This window comes from Cetorhinus maximus, chromosome 18, assembly GCF_964194155.1.
Source record: "Cetorhinus maximus chromosome 18, sCetMax3.hap1.1, whole genome shotgun sequence".
Lineage (NCBI taxonomy): Eukaryota > Metazoa > Chordata > Chondrichthyes > Lamniformes > Cetorhinidae > Cetorhinus > Cetorhinus maximus.
In genome coordinates, this window is record NC_135896.1 from 68,631,356 (window position 1) to 68,649,707 (window position 18,352).

Genomic DNA, 18,352 nt, shown 5'->3' on the forward strand with positions numbered 1-18,352 from the left:
TCTTTTCCTGGAGTTAACTATTGTAGAAAAAAAGCTTCTTGTTAGCTTGCTTGATAAAGGGCAGTGTGATACTGAGCCATTGCGTGCAGTCCAAGGAACATTGCTTGATTTGTTGGGTCAGCTGCCCTTGGGTGGAATGACAGTTGGGTTGGGGGACAACTTAGAAAACAACCAACATTGCAGCTGATTGCTGTACATAGACTTGCTTGAAACAATACTGTGCGTTACATAAAGCCCTTTCTGTGCTGATCGCACGCATGCTGAATGACCGCTTAAATGAATTACTACAGGGTGGCTGGTACCGTTTCTCGATCCTCACAAGACTGCTATCAAACCATCTAATATACAGCCTCATAAATAATGTCCTCCTGGAATTACAGTATGGGTTAGGCCTAACTCTGGGATAGCCAATATGGTGTTTGTAGCAAGACAGCTACGAGATAAGTGCAGAGAGTAACATCAGGATCTATAAATGCTGTTCATAAAGCTAACTAAAGCTTTTGACAGTGAGTCAGCCTGGTCTTTGGCACTTACTCTCCAAGCTGGGATATTTAAATGAGTTGGTTAAAATCCTGCACCTGTTGCATGATGGCAGAGGTAACATGTTTGTGCCTGTGGTGAGATGATTGACGTTTATGTGATAATCAGCAGTGTGAATGCAAGAAAGAACATATAAATAGGAGCAGGAATAGACCATTTGGCCTGTTTGAGCCTGCTCCGCCATTCAGTAACATCATGCCTGATCAGATTGTGGCCTTAACTGCACTGTCCTGCCTGTCCTGTAACCCTTGACTCCCTTGTAGATCAAAATCTATTGAACTCATTTTTGAATATATTCAATCATTCATCGTTCACTGCTCTCTCAACTAGTCAATTCCAATGATTAATGACTCACTAAGAGAAGAAATTCCTACTTATCATATTCTTAGATGGGAGACCATTTATTTTGAAACTGTATCCACTATTTCTAGACTTCCCCACAAGGGGAAACATCCTCTCAGCATCTACCCTATCAAGCCCCCTCAGAATCTTTACTTTCTATAAGATCACCTCATTCTTCTAAACTCATGAGTATAAGCCCAACCTGTGCAACCTTTCCTCATAAGCCAAGCTCCTTCATCCTAGTGAACCTTCTTTGAGCTGTCTCCAATGCAAGTATATCTCTCGCTAAATAAGGAGACCAGAACTGTACACTACCTTAGGTATGGTCTCACCAATGCCCTGTACAGTTTTAGCAAGGCTTCCCTATTTTTATACTCCCTCCTTGCAATAAATGACAACATTCCATTTACCTTCCTAATCACTTTCTGTACCTGCGTGCTAACTTTTTATGATTCATGTACAAGGACACCCAGGTAGCTCTGCAGTACACAGCATTCAGCAGTCTCTCCTTTTTAATAATAACATTCTGCTTTTTTATTCTTCTTAGCAACGAATACAACCTCGAGCTTTCCCACATTATATTTCATTTGCCAATTTTTTTCCACTCACTTAACCTAGCTATATCTCTTTGCAGACTGTGTCCTCCTCACAACTGTCCCATCTATCTTTATATTGTTTGCAAATTTGGATACATTGCACCCAGTCCCTTCATCTAAGTCATTAATGTAGATTTTAAATAGTTGATCCCTGTGGCACTCCACTACTTACAGTTAGGAACGTGAGAATGACCCACTTATCCCAACTCTGTTCCTGTTGGTTAACCGATGTTCTATCCATGTTGGTATATTACTTTCAACAACATGAGCTCTTATTTTTTTTGCAGTAAACTTTTATGCGGCACCTTATCGAATGCCTTTGGAAATCCAAATACACTGCATCTACTGGTTCCCCTTTGTCCACTCTGCTCGTTACATCCTCAAAGAACTCTAATAAATTTGTTGAGCACGGTTTACCTTTCATGAAAGCATTGACTGAAATACTCTTGATTGTATTATGATTTTCTAAATGCCCTGCTACTAACATCCTTAATAATTGATTTCAGCATTTTCCCAATGTCAGATGTTAGATTAACTGGCTTATAATTTTCTGTCTCCTCTCTTCCACCTTTCTTGAATAGAGATGTTACATTTTGCAGAATCACAGAATTGTTATAACACGGAAGGAGGCAATTTGATCTGTCATGTTCGCGCTGGGTCTCCGAATGAGCTATGCACCTAGTGCCACTCCCCGCCTTCCCATAACGCTGCACCTTCATCCTTTTCAGATAACAATCCAATTCCCTGATTGAACCTGCCTCCACCCCGTTATCAGGTAGCGCATTCCAGATCTTCGTTGTGTGAAAAAAAATTTTCCTCATGTTTCCAGTGCTGCTTTTGCCAATTATCTTAAATCTGTGCTCTCTTGTTCTTGATCCTCCCAGTGAGAACAGGTTTTCCTATCTACTCTGTTCTGACCAATCATGATTTTGAATACCTCTATCAAACCTCCTCTCAACCGTCTCTTCTCGGAGGAAATCAATCCCAATTTCTCCAATCAACCGTTATAATTGAAGTACCTCATCCCAGGAACCATTCTAGTGAATCTTCTGCATTCTCTAATGGCACTAGGTGCATAGCTCATTTGGAGAGCCAGCGCGGACATGACAGATCAAATTGCCTCCTTCCGTGTTATAACAACTCTGTGATTCTGCAAAATGTAACATCTCTATTCAAGAAAGATGGAAGAGAGGAGACAGAAAATTATAAGCCAGTTAATCTAACATCTGACATTGGGAAAATGCTGAAATCAATTATTAAGGATGTTAGTAACAGGGCATTTAGAAAATCATAATACAATCAAGAGTATTTCAGTCACTGCTAATGCCTTCACAGCTTTCCTAAAGCATGGCATCCACACTGGATGCAGTGCTCCAGTTGAGGCCGAATCTGTGTTTTATGCAACTTTAACATAACCATCTTGCTCTTGTACTCTTATCCCTTATTAATTAAGCCTAGGATACTGTATGCTTTATTAGCGGTGCTGTCAACACACCCTGCCATTTTTAATGATTTATGCACATATGCACCCAGGTCCTTCTGCTCCTGCACCCCCTTTAAAGTTGTACCCTTTATATTGTCTTTCTGTGTTCTCCCTACCAAAATGAATCACTTCACACTTCCCTGCATTAAGTTTCATTCATTATTCCTCCACCCATTCTACTTGTCTATGTCATTTTGAAGTTCTAACACTATACTCCTCACAGTTCACAATGCTTCTAAGTTTCGTATCATCTGCAAATTTTGAAATTGTGCCTTCTGCACCAAGTTCTAGGTCATTAATATATTTGCAGTTTTCCATTCTGTTGGGATTTTCCAGAATCTAAAGAAATTTGGAAGATTAGAACCAACGCAACCACCATCTCTTTGGCCACTTCTTTTAAGACCCTTGGCTGCAGGCTATCAGGCCCACGGGACTTGCCAGCCTTTAGTCCCATTAGTTTTCCAAGTATATTTTCTCTAGTGATAGCGATTGTTTTAAGTTCCCCCCTCAGTTTTGCCCTTTCATTTTCTGCTATTCTTGGGATGCTTTCAGGGTCTTATACCATGAAGGCTGATGAAAAATACTTGTTCAAAATCTCTCCCATTTCCTTGTTTCCTATTATTAATTCCCCAGCCTCATTCTCTAAGGGACCCAAAGTTTACTTTAGCTATTCTCTCTTTTATATACTTGTAGTACTGCTTACTGTCTATTTTTATATTTCTTCCTAGTTTACTCATATTTCAATTTCTCCCTTTTTTAGTTATCCTTTGCTGGTTTCTAAAAATGTTCCCAATAATCTCATCTACCACCAATCTTTTGCAGCATTGTAAGCCTTTCTTTTCAGTTTGATACAATCCTTAACTTCCCTAGCCAGCGATGCGTGATGCATCCATAGTTTTTCTTTCTGGCACAGAGCCGCATAAGGAAATACCTAAGACTGGCAACCAAAAGTTTGGATTTTAAAGAGCATCTTAAAGGAGGAAAGGATGCAAAGACTTAAGGAAGGAATTTGAGAGTTTAAGGGCCTTGGTAGAGACATGATAAGCGATTAGAGAGGGTCAGACTTATGGAGTGCAGATACCTCGGAGAGTTGTGGGGCTGGAGGTGTTCTGCTTAGGGATGTGGGAAGCCAAGGAGGGGTTTACAAACAAAGATGAGAACTTTAAAATTGCTTCTGGAACTAGTATAGTTCCAGAACACACAAGGCAATGGGTGAACAGGACTAGATGCAAATTAAGACATTGGTAGCAGAGTTTTGGATGACCTCAAGTTTTAAAAGGGCAGAACTTTTAGAGGCTGCCCAAAAGTGCATTAGAATTGTCATGTCTGGAGGTGATTAAGGCGTGGATGAGAGTTTTATTGGCAGCTGAAGCCAATGACTGAAATGGGTAACTGCAGGCCAGCTGGTCTAATGTCTGTTGTGAGAAAGCTATTAGATTTGAAATAAAATTATGAAGCATTTGGAAATGCATGGGTTAACCAAGGACAGCCAGCATAGATTTGTTAAGCATGTCTTATTTGACAAATATAATTGTTTTTAGAGATGACTGAACAGATAGTTAAACTAATGCAGTATATGAATTTTAGTTAGACTTTTGATTAAATGCCTTATAGGGCTTGTTAGAAAAATTCCTGCATATGGCATAAAAGTAAATGTAGAACTGTGGATAGAAAGTTGGTTGATGGACAGAGAATGAGGGTAAATGGGTGCTTTTGAAGTGGTGTACCCTTAGAGGCCTCTGCTGGTTCGAATTTTGTTTTACTGGGACATGGGAAGCACAATCACCAAATTTCATTGTAACATGAAAATTGGGGGTTTGGTAAATGGTGAGAGGAGAGTAAACCACTGTCAAAATACATAGGCAGGCTAGTGTATGTGCAAACAAAGAGAAAGGTGTAATTTAATGTGGATAAGTGTGAGACAATACAATTTGAGAGGAAAAACTAGGAATAGAAATGAATGCCTGATGGAAAGATGCTGAAGTGAGTTAACGACCAGAGAGTCAGATAGTTGTTTGGTAGTACAGAACTTGAGCATTGCTTGAAAAAAGAGACATGTCAAAGCTTTTCGTCTTGCACCTATCAGGACACTTGCAAGAATGCCAATATAAAAGAGAAAACAACAATTTATACTGAATGTGAAGAGTGTTGATTGGTTGGCAAGCGGTGTTGCCACGGAGAATGCACTACTGATGGTGACTGGCAGTTAATTGCCAAGCGCTGTTTGAAATTTTAAACCAGGTAGCTTGACCTTGATTGTACAAAGCATTGCCCTGAGAATGAGTCAGCGAATGGCTATCACTGATTTTGTTTAGCTGAAGCAGGTGCAATGTGTGTACACGTTCTTTATGTCTGCAAAGAACAGGGCCCTGTGTGTCGATGTATGTAGCTTATACTACACGCAAATGCACCACATTATTAGCCCAACTGACAACCTTAAATTGGCTGTCAGTGTAATTCTTGGCACACTGAGGATTATTTAGCAAATGTTGTCCAATTGCAGAATTACATCTAATATCGGACAGTGTGTTTTGAGCTTTGCCAGCACGGTCTGGTTGTGTATGGTCTGTACCCTGCCTGTTGCGAACAGCAGCTGGGACGTGCTGTTTGATACAATCTACTAGCCTTTGGGATGTAAGACCTATATACCCAGCATCACACTGGCACTGAAATTTATACACATTACACATTTGTGTGATATGCAGAATGTCTTTTTGGCTTGACAACAGCATCCTGTTAGTGGCAAATACCACTCTTGTTCTACTGCATAGTAGCAGCGTGAAAAGGCTAGCTTCACCTGTTGCTCAAATTTTTGAGATGGCTTGCCCTTCCAGGGTAATTTGAGGTAGACTGGGCACTTTTCAGGGCCGAAAGCAACGGTCTTAGGTCCAAAGAGTTTGCATGATATATAGCACGTAATGACCTGATCGGGTAGTTATTATCCTGCAGGATGCCTTTGATGCACCCTATTTCAGCATCAAGCTTGCATGGTGAGCAAATGGCTCGGGCCCTATTTACAAGGTTGCCGATAAGACCAATCTTATAGCGTGTGGAAATGTAAGAATCCCAATGCGAATATTGACCAGTGAAGGTAGGCTTCCGGTAGACCATGGTAGAGAATCCCCTGGCAGACTTCTCAACTAATACGTCAAGGAAGGGGAGTTCATTTGACTGCCCCATTTCACACACGAATTTGCGTGCACCACGGAGCCCACTAAGACATGTAAGGAAATTGTTATAAGCAGCCGCAGATTTAAATGTAGCGAATGTATCATCCACATGTTGGAAATATGCAAGGTGTAGGAGGTTAGGTGTCATTCCATCGAAGACACATTTTTCATGTGGCCCAATAAAGATGTTTGCGAGAGCTGGGCCTAGAGGGGATTCCATGGCAACACCATCCATTTGGGCACACATGGTGTCATTAAAACTGAACTCAACTGCGCGAGTTCAATGAACGTTGATTCACGCATTGGTGACGAGCGTAGATCACCATGATATAGTCCTGCAGTGCAAATATCTATGGCTTCCTTAAGTGGAACATTGACGAATAGGCTAGCAATATCAAATGAGCACATGGACACAGCATTGCTATCGCTATGCAAGTCCTGTATAGTCTTCGCAAATATGAAGGAGTCCTTCACCACATATGTGGGAAAACTTGCTCAAAACTGGTTGTAAAAATTCACCCAAGCATTTGGCCAATTCATGTTGTGCATCACCGGTCACACATAAGATGGGGCGTAGAGGGGCACCACTTTTGTGTGGCTTGGGCAGCCCATACATTCGTGGACATAGCGAACTATGAGGATGAACCCTGTCATATATATCACGTGGTAGCCCATTGCTCTTGCACAAGTCCAGCCAGAATCTTTTAGCTTGCTTTCGAGCAAGGCTGCCCAGTCATGTTGAGCGGCAGGTCCAACAGATACAAATTTGGACCTGTCATTAAGACTGGCATGCATTTTGTTGATATAGTCACAATTGTCAGTCAGGCTGTCAAAGTGGTGCATTTACGTGTATTGGAAGCTACATATGTTAATACACAGGGCCCTGTTTTTTTGCAGACAGAGAGAACGTTATTAAGTGACAGCCATTCGCTGACTCGTTCCTCAGGGCAATGCCTTGACCAATCAGGGTCAAGCTGCCTGGTTTAAACTTCAAGCAATGCTTGGCGGGTAACTGTCAGTCACCATCAGTGGTGCATTCGCCATGGCAACGCCACATACAGCATAAATTGTTGTTTTCTCCCTTATATTGGTATCCTTGCGAGTGTCCTGATGAATGCAAGACGAAAAGCTTAGATATGTCTCTCTTTTCAGGAACAGAGAGACCTAAGGATTTAACTATCTCCCTATATGACAACAGTGATTACACGTCAAATTGTACTTTGCTGGCTGCAGTGTGCTTTGAGATGTCTGGATGTGAAAGGTGTTACATAAGCGCAGGTCTTTTTTCCTGAAAGTGTGAATACAGGAAGATAAAGCCTGTGTACAGTTTGGGCCCCCTCTCTTTCACAAAGACATTAAAGCCATATATGGTGTCCAGCTTGGATTCACCAGGATAATACCAAGGATGGGAAACTATGGTGCTGAGGAGAGACTTGAGATACTGGGATTATTTCCACTGGAGCAGTGAAAACTCATTTAATTGAGATTTTTAAAATTATGAAGAGTTTTTATAGTGATAACTAAGATTGAGGTTGTAAAAGTATTATATAAATGCAAGATACTTATTTTCTTTTTTTCAATTATCTTCACCCTTTTGTGTCCTCTATTTAACTTTGTTCTATTCCAACTCATTGGCTGGAATGTTATGGCCGCATCAGGGCGGGGACGGGGCCCTAAAATGCAGTGAACCATTCTAAACTCCATTGACTTTGGGACCGTAAAATCCCGCTGCCATTATTTGAAGTTCCTTCCTCCTCAGTCCTCTACTTCCAATGATGTGAGCAATTTAAACAAAAACATTTTTTTCCTTTGGCTGAGAGCCAGTTGTAAAGCAGACACACAACCAGGTTGACATGAACTATCAACATGTTTGTTCCTGGGAAGATTTTTAACTGGACAGCTGATGTAGGGTTAAACTCATTAATAATTCTCAAACCTAGTTGTGTATGTCTTTTATTATCTCTTTGAAACATGTCAATTAATGGATAATCCATAATAGGAGCGTACATTTATGGCCCAATGTCAAAAATATTTACAAAATAAAATTTAGTGAGAATGTTTCAATAAAGAGAAAAATTTGTGCATGATGTGAGGGGAGGTTTTGTTAGGAAACTTTTATGTTGAATTTGATGAATGAAAGTCTTGGCATTTGTTTTTACTAGACTCTGTTGAGGCATGGAGCAAATCCAGACCTACGTGACGAAGATGGTAAAACACCCCTGGACAAAGCACGTGAGAGGGGCCACAGTGAGGTTGTGGTCATACTGCAATCTCCAGGTTAGAAATCTTATTTAACATCAAGTCAAAATAAAAGTTCCTACCTATTGATGACTTCAAAATTGGACATATGATTGTAGTAAGGACAGCGTTTAATGTTAAAGTTCATTTTAATATGTACTCTTAAAGAGAATTGTAGGAGAGTGTTGTACTAGCTGGCTCCAGTGCATTGTGCTTATGCTGTGCCCACTGGCCCCTTTTTTAAAACATTTGGAATTTTAACTTGTAGAGTTCAAAATGTTTCTTCAGGAGATGAACAATAAGAGCAGCAGTAGGTCAAACAGCCCCAAAAACCTGCTCCGCCATTCAATTATATCCTGGCTGAGCTTCTAAATCAACTCTGTTTTCCTGTCCTGTCTGCATATTCCTTGATGCCCTTTCTGTCCAAAAAATCTATCAATCTCGATCTTCATGTTCAGAGGGATGGTCACACTGTAGCTTAAGAACTTGGAGACAGAGAGGGAATGGGTGACCACCAAGCAGTCCAAGAGAAGTAGGTAGGTAGTGCAGGAGCCCGCTGGGGTCCCGCTCTCAAATCGGTTTTCCGCTTTGGAAGCTGGTGAGGGTGCTGGTTCCTCAGGGGTGCAGTCAGAGCCACGTTTGTGGCACCAGGAGTGGCTTGGCTAAACAGGAGGGGAAGAAGAAGAAAGGAATAGCTATAGTGATAGGGGATTCATTGATTTGGGGAACAGACAGGCGTTTCTGTGGCCGTAGACGTGATTCCAGGATGATATGTTGCCTCCCTGGTGCCAGGGTCAAAGATGTCACAGAACGGCTGCAGGACATTCTTCTGGGGGAGGGCGATCAGCCAGGGGCCGTGGTCCACATTGGGACCAATGACTTAGGTAGAAAGGGAGATGTAGCCCTGAAATCAGAATTTGGGGAGCTAGATAGAAAATTAGCAAGCGGGACCTCAAATGTAATATTCTCATGATTATTCTTAGTGCCATGTACCAGTGAGTACGGAAGTAGGAGGATAAGGCAGGCGAATGATTGGCTGGAAAGATGGTGCAGGAAGGAGGGCTTTAAATCCCTGGGACACTGGGACTGGCACTGGGGGAGATGGCACCTGTATTAACCGGATGGGTTGCACCTAAACAGAGCTGGGACTGAGTTCCTTGCGGGGCGATTTGCTAGTGCTGTTGGGAGGGTTTTAAACTAACTCAGCAGGGGTGTGTGAACCAAGAGAAAATATTAGAGGGGAATACCAGGGTGCACAAAATACTGGGAGGGGCAGATAGCACAAGCATAGAGAATGGTAAGTTAATGGGTAAAGTCGGAGCAACGGCGAAAGTAACAAAATCTAAATCAAGGTTACTATGCATAATTGTGTATGCACGGAGTATAGTAAATAAGATTGGGGAGTTACAGCTGCAGATTGCCATGGGGAAATATGATGTTGTAGCGATAACAGAGACCTGCCTCGAGGAAGGGCTAAATATTCCCGGGTGCAAGGTGTTCAGAAGAGATAGGAAAGGAGGAGGGGTGGTGGTATTGGTGGAGGAGAGTATTGCAGTGCTGGAGAAAGAGGATGCCCCAGAGGGTTCAAGGACAGAATCAATTTGGCTAGAGCCAAGGAACAAAAAGGGTGCAATTACATTGCTTGGTATAGCCTATAGACCTGCAAATAGTGAGAAGGACATAGAAGAGCAAGTCTGCAGGGAAATTACTGAGAGATGCAAGCATTATAGAGTAGTTATAATGGGTGACTTTAATTACCCGAACGTAGGCTGGGACAGTGGTAGTGTAAAGGACAGAGAGGGCAAAAGTTCCTAGATTGGGTTGAGGAAAATTTTCGACAGCAGTATGTGTTCTTGGAAATTAGGTAGGATCAAGGACTGAACCTTTGGCTCGGCGAGCAGGGGCAGGGCCCGCTCACCAAGGCATAAAATGACATGGGGTGACGTTGGGCATGCGTCCCGACGTCACTGCGTGTCATTTAGATTTTCAGTTTGGCGGGCGCGCAGCTGAACTGTGAAAGGCCTGTTAAGGTCATTAGTGAACTAATAACCTATTGAGAAAGCTGCCCGTCCAACCTTAAGGTTGGTGGGCAGGCGAAGAGCCCATGCAACCTTCGCATTTTACATGGAATCTCATCCATGGGCGGGATGAGGTTTCATGAAGGGTTAATAAGTTAAGTACATTTTTTCATTAAAGTTCATTGACATGTCCCAGCTCATGTGACACTGTCAGCGTGGACCTGATCGGGGGCGCTGATCGGGCCCGCCCCCGCCCCCATACAACCCCCCTGACAGGGTGACAACTCTACCTCAAGTGTCAGTGGGGGAACATTTAGAGACAGTGATCATGAATGATTTGCATCGTCTTTTTCAAGGAGGTAGATGCTACTACCCAGGCCATGGTGACAGACGAGGAAACTGTCACTAGAAAAGTTCAAAATTGACAAGGAGGAAGCATTGAACAGACTGTCGGCACTTAAAGTTGACAAGGCACCAGGACTGGATCAGATGCATTCAAGGATATTGAAGGAAGTGAGAGTAGAAATTGCAGGGGCACATCCATAATCTTTCAGTCTCCCCTAGACTCATGGGTGGTGCCAGAGGACTAGAGAATTGCAAACATTACGCCCTTGTTCAAAAAAGGTTGTAAGGATAAGCCCAGCAATTACAGACCAGTCTGTTTAACTTCAGATTAAGATTCTGGAAACAATTATTCAGGATAGAATTAGTAGTCACATGGAAAATTATGGGTTGATAAAGAAGAGCCAGCATGGATTTCTAAAGGGGAAATCGTGTTTAACTAACTTGCTGGTGTTTTTTGAAGAGGTAACAGAAAAGGTTGATGAGGGTAATGCTGTTGATGTGGTGTACATGAACTATCAAAAAACGTTTGACACAGTGCCACACAACAGACTTCTGAGAAAAGTTAAAAACAGAATTACCTGGAAAAACTCAGCAGGTCTGGCAGCATCGGCGGAGAAGAAAAGAGTTGATGTTTCGAGTCCTCATGACCCTTCAACAGAACTGAGTAATATTAGGAGAGGGGTGAAATATAAGCTGGTTTAAGGTGGGGTGGGGGGAGAGAAGTTGGGGGTGGGGAGGTGGTTGTAGGGACAAGCAAGCAGTCATAGGAGCAGATAATCAAAAGATGTCACAGACAAAGGAACAAAGAGGTGTTGAAGGTGGTGATATTATCTAAGAGAATGTGCTAATTAAGAATGGATGGCAGGACACTCAAGGTACAGCTCTAGTGGGGTTAGGGTGGAAAGTCTGACAAGGCATTACAGGTATAGATTTAAAAATAATGGAAATAGGTGGGAAAAGAAAAATCTATATAAATTATTGGAAAAACAAAAGGAAGGGGGAAGAAACGGAAAGGGGGTGGGGATGGAGGAGGGAGTTCAAGATCTAAAGTTGTTGAATTCAATATTCAGTCCGGAAGGCTGTAAAGTGCCTAGTCGGAAGATGAGGTGCTGTTCCTCCAGTTTGCGTTGGGCTTCACTGGAACAATGCAGCAAGACAAGGACAGACATGTCCAATGCAGCAAGCCAAGGACAGACACAGAGAAAAGTTGTTGCTCATGGAATAAAAGGGACAGTATTAACTTGGATTCAAAATTGGCTGAAAAATAGGAAGCAGAGAGTAATGGTCAATGGATATTTTTCGGGCTGGGGGAAGGTTTGTAGTGAAGCTCCCCATGGGTTGTTTTTGGGACCCTTGCTTTTCCTGTTATATATAAATGATCTGGATCTTGGTGTGCAGGGGACAATTTCAAAGTTAGTGATGATACGAAGTGGGAGTGTTGTGAACTGCAAGGAGGATGGTGTGGAACTTCAAGAGGACATAGACAAATTGGTGGAGTGGGCAGGTAGATGGCAGATGAAGTTCAATGCAGGGAAGTGTGAGGTGATGCATTTTGGTGGGAAGAACATGGACAGACAATATAAAATAAGGGTGAAATTTTGAAAGGGGTGCAGGAACAGAAAGACCTGGGTGTGTCTGTGCATAGATCATTGAAGGTGTCAGGACAGGTGGAGAGAGCAATTAATAAAGCATATAGTATCCTGGGCTTTATTAATAGAGGCATAAAGTTATGGGAGGTTATGCTGAATTTATTTAAGACCTCAGCTGGAATATTGTGTACATTTCTGGGGGCCACATTATATGAAGGATGTGAACACATTGGAGAGAATGAAGAAAAGGTTCACAAGAATGGTTCCAGGAATGAGAAACTTCAGCTATGAGGATAGGTTGGAGAGGTTGGGACTCTTTTCCTTGGAGAGAAGGCGAAGAGGAGATTTGATAGAGATGTTCAAAATCACGACGGGGCTGGACAGAGTAGATAGGGAGATGTTGTTCCCGCTCGTAAAAGGATCAAGAGCGAGGGGGCACAGATTTAAAGTGATTTGCAGAAGAAGCAAATATGACGTGAGAAAAAACTTTTTCACATGAGTGGTTCGAGTCTGGAATGCACTGCCTGTAAGTGTAGTGGGGGCAAGTTCAATTGAAGCATTCAAGAAGGCATTAGATGATTATTTGAAGAGAGACGACGTGCAAGTGTCCGGGGAAAAGGCAGGGCAATGGCACTTGGTCATAATGCACATTTGGAGAGCCGGCGCAGGCACATTGGGCTGAATGACCTCAGAATCATAGAATCACACAGTGCAGAAGAGGCCCTTTGGCCCATCGAGTCTGTACCGACACGTGAGAAACACCTGACTTACCTACTTAATCCCATTTACCAGCACTTGGCCCATAGCCTTGAATGTTATGACGTGCCAAGTGCTCATCCAGGTACTTTTTAAAGAATGTTAGGCAACCCGCCTCCACCATCCTCCCAGGCAGCACATTCCAGACCATCACCACCCTCTGGGTAAAAAGGTTTTTCTCACATTCCCCCTAAACCACCTGCCCCTCACCTTGAATTTGTGTCCCGTTGTGATTGACCCTTCAACTAAGGGGAACAGCCGCTCCCCATCCACCCTGTCCATACCCCTCGTAATCTTGTACACCTCGATCAGGTCGTCCCTCAGTCTTCTCTGCTCCAACAAAAACAACCCAAGTCTATCCAACCTCTCTTCATAACTTAAATGTTTCATCCCAGGCAACATCCTGGTGAATCTCCTCTGCACCACCTCCAGTGCAATCACATCCTTCCTATAATGTGGCGACCAGAACTGCACACAGTACTCCAGCTGTGGCCTCACCAAGGTGCTATACAACTCCAACATGACCTCCCTGCTTTTGTAATCTATGCTTTGATTGATAAAGGCAAGTGTCTCATATGCCTTTTTCACCACCCCACTAACGTGCCCCTCCGCCTTCAGAGATCTATGGACACACACGCCAAGGTCCTTTGTTCCTCAGAACTTCCTAGTGTCATGCCATTCATTGAATACTTCCTTGTCAAATTACTCCTTCCAAAGTGTATCGGTTAAATTTCATCTGCCATTTATCTGCCCATTTGACCATCCTGTCTATCTGTCTATATCTTCCTCTAGCCCAAGACACTCAACCTCACTGTTAACCACCTGGCCAATCTTTGTGTCATCCGTAAACTTACTAATTCTACCCCCCACACAGTCATCTATGTTGTTTATATAAATGACAAATAATAGGAGACCGAGCACAGATCCCTGTGGCACGCCACTGGACACTGGCTTCCTCCTTCTGTGCCGTTAATATTCTGTGATTCAATATATTCGACGACTAACCATCTACTGCCTCCCAGGTAAAGAATTCCATGATTTATAGCCCCCCGAAGAAATTTCAACTGATCTCAATCCAAATGGCTTTATGATCATTTGGAAAAGCTCCAGAATTGCCACAGTTTCGCACCAAACAATTAATGTCACATTTGAACTTGTCTGCAATGTATTGACAAGTATTATTTGCTGTAGATTTACAAGGTTAATTGTATTTATGTTACTTATCATTTCAAAGTCCTATTAGCAGCTGAAGTCTTTATTTTTTGAAAATGTGAGATGCCATGCCATATGCCTGTGGGTCTCCACACAGCAAGTTCCACTATATGTAGAAATGAGGCACATATTACCCAAGAGGCTTTGTAAGTATGTACACAACCTGGTTTTTTCAATATCAAATTCCTAAGCAAGTTATTTCAATCCAGTGTTTAAATAAACAGTAACTTGGTATCTAGCTGTACTTAACGGTCAGAAGCAGCCAAGGGTTGCAGTTGGCAAACTTCCTTTGTACTTGTAATGTCTTGCCCAGGTTAGAGAAGCTGAACTCCCATGCTCTTGCTTTCTCGCCCTGTGTCTAAGCTAACTGAGCCTTAACTTAGTTTGAGATTGCATGGATCCTTAGCTCAAAGTATCCCCAATTTGACACTATTTGCCAATATTTTGAGGGAGGCCATATGAATGACTAGAAATTTAAGATTTATGCTAGTGCAGTAAAAGATGTTGTTCCAGGTTTGGACATTGAGACAGTTGCATTCTGCATCAGGTTGGACTATACTTGGCCAGAGGGTCCTTGATATTTGAGTTGGGTGCTAAAGGTGAGGAGCGAATTCTATTTCTTTGCAGTGCCGTTCCTTCTATTGTTGACAGGATTTCCCCAACAGAAAAAATGGGAATATGGTGTATTTTAATTCTAATGTCTTTAGGAGATTGGATGTGTCCTGTGAATAAAGGTGAAGATAAGAAAAAGAAAGATGCCAACAGAGAGGATGAAGATGGAAATGAACCAAAGGGAGATCCTGAAATGGCCCCATTATACTTGAAGAGGTTGTTGCCAGTATTTGCACAGACGTTTCAGCAAACAATGCTGCCATCCATCAGGTATATTTTTCAAATCAGTGCCTAGATTTCTTGATTTTTGGCATGAGCATTTTGTTGCCAACTTGTAAGGAAAATCAGTAATAAAAATGTATTTTGATTTTAATCTGGATGTTAATGATTTTTGCTAGTAAAGTGTAGCCGACCAAAGAGACTATCACTTTTGTCAAGATACCACCTTTACTGATGAAGTAGAATAAAGCTGCAGGAACCAGCGCTACATTTTTAAAGTCTTTGAGGATAATTTTTAAGCAAATGAAGAGTTTTTTGCTCTTGCCAAAAGCAAATTCTATTGGCTCCGTAGTCTCACTTGCACAACTGTTGATGCTTAAATGGTGATACTCAAATGGAGCAATTTTCTAAGCTACTTGTGAAAGGCAAAGATGAGTATAAGTAGCAGCCACTTTCTCAGTCCCGGACTAAACATGAACAAATTAAATGTTTAGTTTACACTAATCTATAAAGTTTGCATTAATCAATTATGATATAAGACTGATGAAATTGCATTGAGAGGTTGGAGCCACAGAACAGAACAGGTTTCATTATGTATGCATCACGTTGGCATGGAAGACATTTGTGCAGAAGCCTATCTATAGCCCCCACTATTTAAATTATCATTGTGTCTCCTGCCAATGCACGATGACCACTGATACTTGACTGTGTGTGCACACTGGTCTGAGCATGCGTAGAAAACCAATGGTGCCACTTTGGTGTGCCCAGTCCCAGCACATGCATTTTGAAACTGGAGAAGTGCGTATGCAGGAAAAGTGACACATTTAATGAAACAGGTTACAATCCAGGACTTTTCTCCACATAGTCTATTTGATTCACTTCTGTCCCACTGGGGATTAAAAATGTGACACCGCGATTTTAAATAATTGGTTGAATACATATTAATATACTTAAGTTTAGGTATTTTTTCTGCCTAGTGGATTTTGAACTGTTGTGTTAACTTTGTGGAGCCATTAAGGACATCTTAGGGATGGAAAGAAGGATTCTACTGCCCAAAACAGAGCTGTGATGATTTGAGCAGCGCCATCTTTGGTCCTGGCCGCAGCCTACTCTGTCGCTCGCAATAATGTCATTGAGTAGCACACTTGAACTGCACATGCACAGCGTTGGTGGCAAACACAGTCATTAAACTATACATGTTTAAAACAGGCATCTGCTTATGTTTGGAGGGAAAAATAGTTATTTGCATTAACAACAATTTTAAGTGTGGTATTTATTTCCAACAGAAAGCTGTGTTTACTGCCCCATTAGCTACAGATTTTTTTCCTCTCTCATGGGATGTAAGCATTGCTGGCAAGACCACCATTAGTTGCTCATCCTAATTGCCCTAGTGAATGTGGTGGTGAGCTGCCTGAAGTTACATGTACGCCAGACTATGCAAGGACAGCAGATTTCCTTGCCTAAAGAATCAGATTGGTTCTTGGTCACCCCTACTGAGACTAGCTTTTAATTTCAAATTTATTAATTGTTAATTTATATTCCGCCAGCTGCCGTGGTGGGATTTGAACCTGTGCCCTTAGAACATTACTAGTCCAGTGACATTACCAGTGCAGCACTGTCCCCTGATGTGAGTTGTTGATCTCATCCATTATGTAACACACTGAGCCAATGTCAAAGCAAAGTATTACTTATGGTCCTAACTTAAATTGGTGATGTTTAATCAACTTATCACAGAATTGCTTTCTTACTTTACAAAGAACAAAGAAAAGTACAGCACAGGAACAGGCCCTTCGGCCCTCCAAGGCTGCGCCGAACACATTGCCCGTCAACTAAAACATTTTGCACTTCCGGGGTCCGTATCCCTCTATTCCCATCCTATTCATGTATTTGTCAAGCTGCCTCTTAATCAGCACTGTCGTACCTGCTTCCACCACCTCCTCTGGCAGCGAATTCCAGACACTCACTACCCTCTGCGTAAAAAAACTTGCCCCGCACATCTCCTTTATAGTTGTCTCCTCTCACCTTAAATCTATGTCCCCTAGTAATTGACTCTTCCGTCCTAGGAAAAAGCTTCTGACTATCTACTCTGTCCATGCCACTCATAATTTTGTAAACTTCTATCAAGTCGCCCCTCAATCTCTGTCACTCTAGTGAGAACAATCTCAGTTTCTCCAACCTCTCATAGCTAATAACCTCCAGACCAGGCAGCATCCTGGTAAACCTCCTCTGCACCCTCTCCAATGCCTCCATATCCTTCTGGTAATGTGGTGACCAGAATTGCACGCAATATTCCAAGTGTGGCCTAACCAAGGTTCTATACAGCTGCAGCATGACTTCCCAGCTTTTATACTCAATACCCCTGCCAATGAAGGCAAGCATGCCATATGCCTTCCTGATTACCTTATCCACCTGCGTTGCCACTTTCAGTGACCTGTGGATCTGAACACCCAGACCCCTCTGCCCGTCGATGCACTTAAGGGTTCTTCCATTTACTGTATAATTCCTACCTGTATTAGACCTTCCAAAATGCATTACCTCGCATTTGTCCGGATTAAACTCCATCTGCCATTTCTCCACCCAAGTCTCCAACCGATCTATATCTCGCTGTATCCTTTGACAATCCTCTTCACTATCTGCAACTCCTCCAACCTTAGTGTCGTCTGCAAACTTACTAATTAGCCCAGTTACATTTTCCTCCTAATCATTTATGTATACTACAAACAGCAAAGGTCCCAGCACTGATCCCTGCGGAACTCCACTAGTCACAGCTCTCCATTCAGAAAAGCACCCTTCCACTGCTACCCTCTTTTCTATGACCAAGCCAATTCTGTATCCATCTTGCCAGCTCACCTCTGATCCCGTGCGACTTTACCTTCTGTACCAGTCTGCCATGAGGGACCTTGTCAAAGGCCTTACTGAAATCCATGTATATAACATCCACTGCCCTTCCATCGTCGATCATCTTTGTCACTTCCTCAAAAAACTCGATCAAGTTGGTGAGACACGACCTCCCCTTCACAAAACCATGCTGCCTCTCACTAATACACCCATTTGCTTCCAAATGGTAGTAAATCCTGTCACGAAGAATCTTCTCCAATAATTTCCCTACCACTGACGTAAGGCTCACCAGCCTGTAATTTCCTGGATTATCCCTGCCACCCATCTTAAACAACGGAACAACATTGGCCATTCTCCAGTCATCTGGGACCTCACCCATAGCCAGTGAGGATAC

At 42.5% G+C, this 18,352-nt stretch overlaps 1 protein-coding gene across 4 annotated transcripts in view; it reads left to right on the top strand.

Moving 5' to 3' along the window:
* The window catches only part of hectd1 (HECT domain containing 1), a 182,225-nt gene that overhangs the window by 64,189 nt on the left and 99,684 nt on the right, over positions 1-18,352 (top strand). For all 4 annotated transcript variants that reach the window (XM_078562871.1, XM_078562873.1, XM_078562872.1 and 1 more), the window contains exons 9-10: positions 8,294-8,408; positions 14,997-15,171. In XM_078562871.1, the coding sequence (XP_078418997.1) occupies positions 8,294-8,408; positions 14,997-15,171 (290 nt within the window). The remainder of the gene's footprint in view (positions 1-8,293; positions 8,409-14,996; positions 15,172-18,352) is intronic.